Raw genomic sequence first — 8,152 nt, 5'->3', positions numbered from 1 at the left:
GTCTGCTTGGCTGTGTGACCTGCAGCTGCCACCAAACTTGTTATCAAATGTCTGTCTCCTGAAGACTCTGCAAAATACTCCCTCACACAGCTTTCTCCTCTCTGGCTCCCCATGAACTCTTGGAAGCTCACTTCAAACTTTCCTCTTAAAGTAGCTTGATGTTAATCTCAAACTTCCAAGTTTTTTCCTGAATAAATGCAGGTGTGTGCTGAGTGTGACATTGGTGTAAAATTCCTGAGATGTCATATTAAAACTCTGAACTACTTTTAATCCTGTTCTAACATTTTATTAATTTCAGTTTACCTTGATTGGTGGTGGTGTAGCTGTGATGTTTTTGGTTTAAACAAGCTAAGGCTCGTAGGGAGAGATGGTCTCTTTGATTGGATCTGAGAAAGATCTTGTCTGCTTGAAAATTTGACTGTTAGTAAGAGCCTCTCCCTAATAAGCACCAGAAATTTATTTCATGAATATTTGAACAGGCCTTGAATATTGCAAAACCTGCCAATGTATGCTCTGGAATGGCTGTAACTTCTCAGCCTTACTGGCCTCTATGTATATTTTGAATATTTGACATCTCAGATTTTAAGTTTTCAAAAATAAAATGCCACTCTTCTGGTTACTTTTCTTTAGGAAAATTATCCTTCTCTCACTCCACTGGATTAACTGGATGCGGACAATGCTAATCAGATATATTCATGCAAAGCCAGCAGCTGTCAAGAGACAACACTGTGGTCTGTATTCCCCTACACTGGTTATAGGGGCTCTCCAGTCCTGTTAAGCTTCTCCTAAACATCCAGTTCTTTTATGAAGTGAAATGAAGTCAGAAAGACTGAACGACTGAAGTCTCCTAGCTACTGGATTCACTTCAGTCAGGATGAAGGATCTAACGCTTTGGATGCCATTCATACTTCCTGTTTAAAAAGAGTTCTTTTTTTCTTGGTGCAGGAGTTTGAATAAGCTCATCTGGAAACCAGCTGTACAGACTATTTCCAGAGCAGCAAGCAATACTGGTAAAGACTATGATTAATTCCTTTTTTTTTCTTTCATCATGTCATAGTCCTATTCCATAGAACGCTGGTTTATTTCAGTTACATACCATCATATTTATAGCATGGAAAGAAAGAAACGGGCAACACCCACTTCTGCAGAATGTGACTGGAGCTCTCTAAGCATTTCCTTTAAGTATTCTTTGTAAATGAAATGAGTCAGCTAAACTGGAGAGCACTGCACTGTTTTCGTAGCCTGTAGGCTACCATCAGTAGGGATGTGTGGTGAGTGACAGCAACTGGTTAAGTTTGCGTGATGGTGAGAGCAATGAAATAATTTTGCATGTTAAGGGTGGCTGTACAATCTAAGGTTTCCATCCTTTCTGAGGAGGTGCCTAAGCCAGATGCTGTTTTTCCTCTGCCACACACTGGATGCAGCTGTCAGCTCCTGGCAGCTGCAGGAAGACTCTTGCCGTAAACCTCTACTGATTCCACTAAGCATATGCTAACATGCAATGTATAGCATCTGTATTAGGTTCTCAAGAAAAAAGAGCACGAGAGGGTGCCTTACTAAGGCTTTACTTGATGGCATTTGCCATGAAAGTTAGTTCATCTTACCTTAGAGTGATTCCCATGCAGTTTTGGCAGGACAATACTATGGGAGAGGCCAGACTCGTCTTGTTGTTAGTAGTAGTATTTTGATGTCTGTTGTTCACGTTTACCTGCCTTGTCCAAGTCACTTCTAAAACGTCACTTATTCAGAGCTACCTGCTAACTAAAACTTTGGCAGGTTGTACCTAGAGCTTTCCTGTTTCAGCAAATGACTTGCCTGGCTCCAGGTCTTTTGCTGGTCAAACATAATTTAGCATCCACAGGCCAGACGGATCAGTCCCAAAGCATAAATTACAAGCAGCTGAAGTTCAGGTTAGGGATGCAAATATGACTGACTCCCAACCCATTAATTCCAACCCATTGACCCATTAATTTCAAGTAATTAATGAAATTCAGTGATGATGAGGTAGCCTAAAAAACCAACCCTGAAGCATGAGGATGGTTTTCCAGGCTTCATCCAGCATGTCAGCATGTCCACATTGCATCTTTTATGCAGTACAAAACAAACACCAGAGAACAATTGAATTTTATATTCTTGTGATTGTTTCATATAGTTATGTGTGCAATATAAGAAAATAAGCATAAACTAGGGTGGATCTCTTAAAGGTGAAACTTGACAGTTCTTGTCTGTGCTAAAAGTTGTCCTTCAGTGAAGTTTTGTATAAATACCACAGAAGGGAAGATGGTTTGTCTCAGGTCCCTCTTCTCACTTACAGAGTAATGCATTTTTACAAAGTATTGTTTTCTTATCTTGCTTCTGTCATGCCTAGCTCCTGTATGCTGCTTCCTTTTACTGACGGAGAATATAAAAGACACAATCTTATCACTTTGCAGTTTACTCTGTGATTGTGGGCAGTGTCTGCAAGAGATGCTAACACAGAGCAGCACCTGCCAGCAAGTTGCACAACAGAGCAGGTGGAGAGCTGCCATTGGGCTGTCCCCGTCACACTTGAATCCCCTGAGCTGCTGGGCTGCCACAGGCAAGTTTTTCTATAGTATCTGTTTTATGGACATTTGTGGGACAGACATTACCATTATGTTCCATGTATTTATCAGCTCCACGCTTCATGACTTTTTTTCCATTCATCTGTGGAGCTTCCAGGTAGCCCTGTTTCTAAAGCAAGTATTTAGAAAATACTAAAAATACTTTAAAAAATCTTGATTGCTTGGATTCCAAATCTTAAAATAATTAAAACAAAACTTTTTTTGAAATCTAGTTAGTGACTTCTCAGTACTAGGAAAGAGAAACTGAGAAATAAAACTGAAGAACCTTTTCTGTACACATTAACCAATGGACTGGGATAGAAATCTTCTTTAAAACTTTTTTGGGTAGGATGAAAGACTGTAAAATAACAGGAAGAAGGATTTTTCTGATTATGTAATATCAGCCTTTTACCAAAATTAGAGAGGGGAGCAGAGAATTGCTTCCATTTTAAGTAGTACTGTCAGTGAGAGTGTGAAAAGGTCTGAGCTGGACAGAAAATTTCAAGTTGCTGCTTCTTTGGAAATCCCTTTTCGTGGAGATCTAGGGTCAAATTCTTTTCTAAGTTCTCTTGACACCATACCAACAAAACAGTGCCAGAGTAATTGAGGGAGACCTGGCTCCTGCTATGCTCTGGACTAACTTATCAATGTGTAGTCTGACCTTTTTTTACCCATACTGTGACAGCATCTTGCATGCATGTCAGCATGAGGAATAACGTCCTTGAAGACTGCTTTGAAGAAAGGCACATATTGTAGTAGCAGGCAGAAGATTGATTCCTTCTTTTTAATCCACACAAATGAAAATTGTGTCTCATCCAGCATGTTCTCAGAAAATGTGCTCAGGTTTAATCCAGTCTAATTTAGAGCCTGTCAGCCACCAACTCATTGCCTTTTCCAAGTGTGTGCTGAGCTTCCTCTGCTACCCTTAAATCAGAGGATGATCTCTGGGATCATCTCCAGAAAACAGTTTGTTGAGGCATCAGACATTCTTCCTGCAGCTGCAAAACGTGTCTCTATGCTGAGCTGAGCCAGTTCTTTGATAAGACCTTTGCAGATAATTCAGTATAACTTTGCATTTTACTGAAAGATAAGGATTTTCTGGTTTAGGAAAAGAAATCCATTTGTTGGTGCAGATTGCCAGTGCTTCTGCCCTTCTTCTCATAACACAGTTTCTTCAAGGAAAATCTTTTGAAAGGGACCTTTTAGTTTCTCCTGGAGATTACACTCTTGTAGGGGTCTTGCCTTCATCTGTAGATTTAATGGCTTAATAAGCATTAGAACCTCCAATTATACAGTAACAAATAGGAATACAATACTTTTATCAATATTTGGCACAATTAATTTTTTTTATGTGAAACTAAATATTGATGCTGTCAAGTGACTGCATCTTAGAGGCATAAATTACAGATATTCTTCTCCTGTGAGCCTTGCTCAAATTTTGCATTCATATACAGTAACCATCTAATGTCTTTCTATTCCTGTAAGCCATATGATTTGATTGCCAGATTTCATGATTCTGTATTGTGCTTAGATGTCAGTGTTTTTATTGTTACTACCAATATTCTCTTTTATTCTTACTGTAAATGGTAACAGAAAGTTAGCTACTTCCTTACACTATAAAAAGAATAAAGTCCCATTTACAGAATGTCTCTGAACAGAAAATATTTCTGGAAAAAAGATACGCTGAATAAATAATTCATAACATGATGGGTGAGTAGGAAAAAAAGGTCTTTTGATGTATTTTGCTACTCAAAACAAAACTGGATTTTTTAAATAAAGTCACTGGCTATTTTAATGGAGAACAAAATCTGCTTTAAAGAAGAACGACTGCAGGCGAATCAGTTCTCTGTGCATTTTTACCGGTTTTACAGTTCTGTAGGTAACAGCACTGGTGAAATTGAGGAATCCACCCCCTTGGTTTTCCTGATTCTTTTCTTTTTCTTGTTCCATCCTCCTGTTTTTCCATTAGCTTATTTCTTGTCTTATTTTCTAAATGAAATGTCAATCCACCCACATACCCAAAGCAAACCATAACATTTAAAGGATTTCAGATTGCGGCAAAGCGAATTAGCTTGTCTGTAATATAAACAGACAGCAAATAAATTCCTAAAGGCCTTGGAATTAAAGTGTCCCAGCTTAAAGCTGCCTGTACTTTCAGTGCATTATGCTCCACAGATTTCTGCATAAGTATATACAATAAAAAGGTACCCTGAAAGCATCCCTGAGAAAATCAGCATGTGCATTTTCTTTTTTTCTCACGAAACTGGAGGATCTTCATCAACGAAACAGTAAATACCAAGGGATCATTTCTTGCTAAGTAGTGAAGGAATACCATGGAAAACTATCTGGGATGGCTCCAACAGCCTGGGAGGAGGCGTGGGCAAGTCTTACGCTAGCGTAACCCGGGGCTGGGAGCAAAGCCCATAAACCAGTCTGCAGGACGAGTTTGCTCAGACATGTTGAGACACAGCAAAGGGTATTTTCGGCTCAAACCAAACCACTGACTCAGATTTTACACTAGGTTTTGCACATAAAGGAGCCGATCCCGAATTGGATTCAGGTGAAATGAGAACCAGCTGTTCCAAAACTCGGGTGAGGCTCTTAATAAATTATCACCGGTGGAAGAGGGGGGTGCTGGCCCCCACCTGTCTGGTGCATCGCACACTTTTTTCCTCCGGTCAGAAATGACAGCCACTGGAGCAGCTGTGCACGGGTGGCCTGTTGGGATCAGGGGGACCACCTGGGAGTAACGTCACTTGTCCCCGACTTGCATCAAAGGTAGCACACCTGTGCTGAGCGCTTTCCGTGGAAGCCGGTTTTGGTTTTAACGCAGAAAACTCGGCAGCGGGTGTGCTGGTTGTGCGAGGCGGCGTGCCCAGTTCTGCAGAACAGGGTGTTTGCGCTCCCCCCGCCCTCGCCAGGTGAGCGGTTCACCGCTGAGGGAGCGGCGGTGGCGCGGCCGGAACACGGCGGAGTTCCTGCGAACGCCGCTCCTCGCGGGACGCTGAAGCGAAGCGCCGCGGGGCGCGGCTCGACGGTCACGCACAAGCAAGCGGGCTGCTGTGCCCTAGCTTTACTGGGAAAGGCAGGTGGCCGGTCCCCCCGCCGCTGCCTCCGCGCCCCGAGGCCTGCCGCCGGGCTCCGGGGCCGGTCCCCGCCTTCCCCCGGCCCTCCCCGGCTGCGGCGCCGCGGCCTTCCCCTCCCCTCCCCTCCCTTCCCTTCCCCTCAGGTGGCGGCGCCGGGGCCCGCCGAGCGCGCGGCGACCGCTGAGGCGCCGCCGGCGTCTGCCGCTGGGGCGGGGCGGGCCGGGCCGCGCGCCCCTTCCCGCCTTTCCCCTCAGCGGCTGCGCGCGGCGGGCACCGGCCTCCGCTCGGGCACCGGCCTCCGCTCGGCCGCCTCGGTTCGCGGCGGCCTGCCGGTGCGACTGCATGGCCGGGGACGCGCCGGGCCCGCCGGTGAAGGTGCTGTCCGCCCAGCTGCGGGGGGCGGTGCGGGGCGACGGCGGGACGTGGCTGTTGAGCCGGGCGGAGGCGGGCCGGGCGCCGTTGCGCCTGCAGGCCGTGTGGATGCAGGGCACCGTGCTGGAGGTGGAGCGCGGCGGCGCCCGCGGCGGCTCGGCCCGGCTGCAGGACGGCAGCGGCCCCTTCACCGTGCTGGGGGTGGAGGAGGTGCCCAAAGGGCGGCCCTGCCTCAGCGCAGGTACCGGCCGCCGGGGGCGGGGGGGGGCGGCTGGCGTTGAGCGGCCCCCGGGGGGGTGTGGGGAGCGCTTTCCTTCCCCGTGTGTAAACGAATTCGGCAGATCGCCTCCTGGTGCAGGCCTGCTCGCCCACTGGCTACATGGAGCGTTAAGAATGGTTCTTGCCTGTGCATCAAGTATGCGTCTGAGCTTGCGCAGCTGCGCGGAGGACACGCTTTTACATAGGCGATCATTCAGAAAAGGGGCATCCTGAAAAAGCTGCGCTGCTGTAGCAGTCGCAGAAGGAGCAGCGTGTGCTGCAGCAGGGGAGTGTCTTTGTGGCTGTCAATACAAAGACTTGTGCTGTCTTCCCCTATGAGTTCCAATAAGGATAGGGCCTGTTTTCAGTTCTCCACAGTTACTGGAAATGTTTGATCAAACCGGGGTTTGATCAGCTGCTCAGAAGAGCTATGAGTCGAGGAACAAGGATAGGGACTTTTCTTTTCTTTTTTTTTTTTTTCCTTTCCTTCACCAGTACTGTTAATTCAACTGGAGAAGTGCTGGACTGCAGGAATTGTGGTACAAAGTAGTCACATTGCTTAATTTTGAGTCTTCTGAATTGTCCTCCCTTCACTTGCACAGCAGAAGGAGGAATTGTGTACTGGTTTTGACTCTTATTGTATGTGGAAAATGTAGTAAAATTACTGTAAAAATGGCCATATGGATAGTGAAGCTTTTTTCTGAAATTTAGTTTTAAGCAATCTTAGTTCCTTGAGATTTCTTGGAAGTATTGGCAGCTTTAATTCAAACTATAACTACTTGGTTTAAAATATTTTGCTTTCTGAATTAAAAATAAAATGAAAATACAAAGGTTAATTAAATTTCATGCTTGCTTGTTTTTTTAGGGAAGTATGTAATGGTGATGGGTGTGGTGCGCTCCTGCAGTCCTGAGCCTATTCTTCGAGCAATAAAGATGACAGATCTTTCTGAAAACCCCGTTCATAAGAATATGTGGAGCCTTGAAGTGGAGGATTTGCACAGAGTCATCCCCTAGATACTTTTTCTTCTGCCTAAAATATCTGGAAATGTACTCGTTTTGTTTTGTTTGTTTTGCTGCTGCTTCTTGGTGCAGAACACTGGGCCATTCTGTGTATTTGTGGTTTCAAACAACTACCAGTTAGTTTTGGAGTAAACTGAAGCGAGAAGTCGGGCTCCGAGTTATGTGGAGGGATCAGTGCAGATAATCACATTGTTCATCTCTTTCACAGTCTCTTTTTATACCAACAGATTTGAGAAACACTTGATGCTTTCTGTGTAACATGTCTATGCTATTAAGAATACTACATGTTTCTTCATATGTCGGTTGCTGTTGCTACTACGATCATGTGTTTAGATAGTCATTCCTATAGCGGGGTATTCTTGGCAGAAAGGGCTGCACAGAACTCATGTTACCAGGGTGAATTCAATATGTGGAATGAAGGCAAAATGTGTTTCAGTCCATTTAGCCTGTGGTTGGAAATAACATCTTCATCTGTTTTTTCTCTTTCAGTAATAACCATGTCAGTAAACTCGACTTGTAAGAGAGATGTCTCTTTCTAACTGTAAGTGGAGTCTTGTACTTCAAGATCTCTCTGGTTTCTGTGTTTCTGAAATACTGAAAGTGGTACAGTAATAAACCATGTTTTCCAATGAAGTGAAATTAACTGAAAAGATGCGATGCAGGATTCCTTGGAATAGGTTCTCCAGGTTCAAGATGCAAATCCCTTTACCACCTCATGAAACAAGCTTGCTGTGCCGAAGTGCATTTTTCTTTTTGAAGGTTTCCTTTCTTGTTCCAATGCATGCTATTTTTAGTTGTTTAAATCATTCTTAAATATATTTTATTTTTATCTTT

General features: G+C 44.5%; 1 protein-coding gene across 1 annotated transcript; it reads left to right on the top strand.

Annotated features, from left to right (window-relative positions):
* The first annotated feature begins 5,812 nt into the window (after positions 1 to 5,812).
* RMI2 (RecQ mediated genome instability 2) lies at positions 5,813 to 8,152 on the top strand. Its single transcript, XM_075058637.1, has 2 exons — positions 5,813 to 6,281; positions 7,164 to 8,152. Exons 1-2 carry the CDS (start codon positions 6,011 to 6,013, stop codon positions 7,310 to 7,312), a joined length of 420 nt encoding a protein of 139 aa, XP_074914738.1. The 5' UTR covers positions 5,813 to 6,010; the 3' UTR covers positions 7,313 to 8,152.

Source organism: Buteo buteo, chromosome 27, assembly GCF_964188355.1.
Source record: "Buteo buteo chromosome 27, bButBut1.hap1.1, whole genome shotgun sequence".
NCBI classification, from domain to species: Eukaryota; Metazoa; Chordata; class Aves; order Accipitriformes; family Accipitridae; genus Buteo; species Buteo buteo.
The sequence above is the reverse complement of the archived record's forward strand: the minus strand, read 5'-3'. Positions and strand labels throughout refer to the sequence as shown.

Coding starts and splice junctions, on each gene's coding strand:
- RMI2 (XM_075058637.1), top strand. CDS start 6,011: ATGGCCGGGGACGCGCCGGGCCCGCCGGTGAAGGTGCTGTCCGCCCAG. Junction 6,282..7,163: donor GCGGCCCTGCCTCAGCGCAG/GTACCGGCCGCC, acceptor TTGTTTTTTTAG/GGAAGTATGTAATGGTGATG.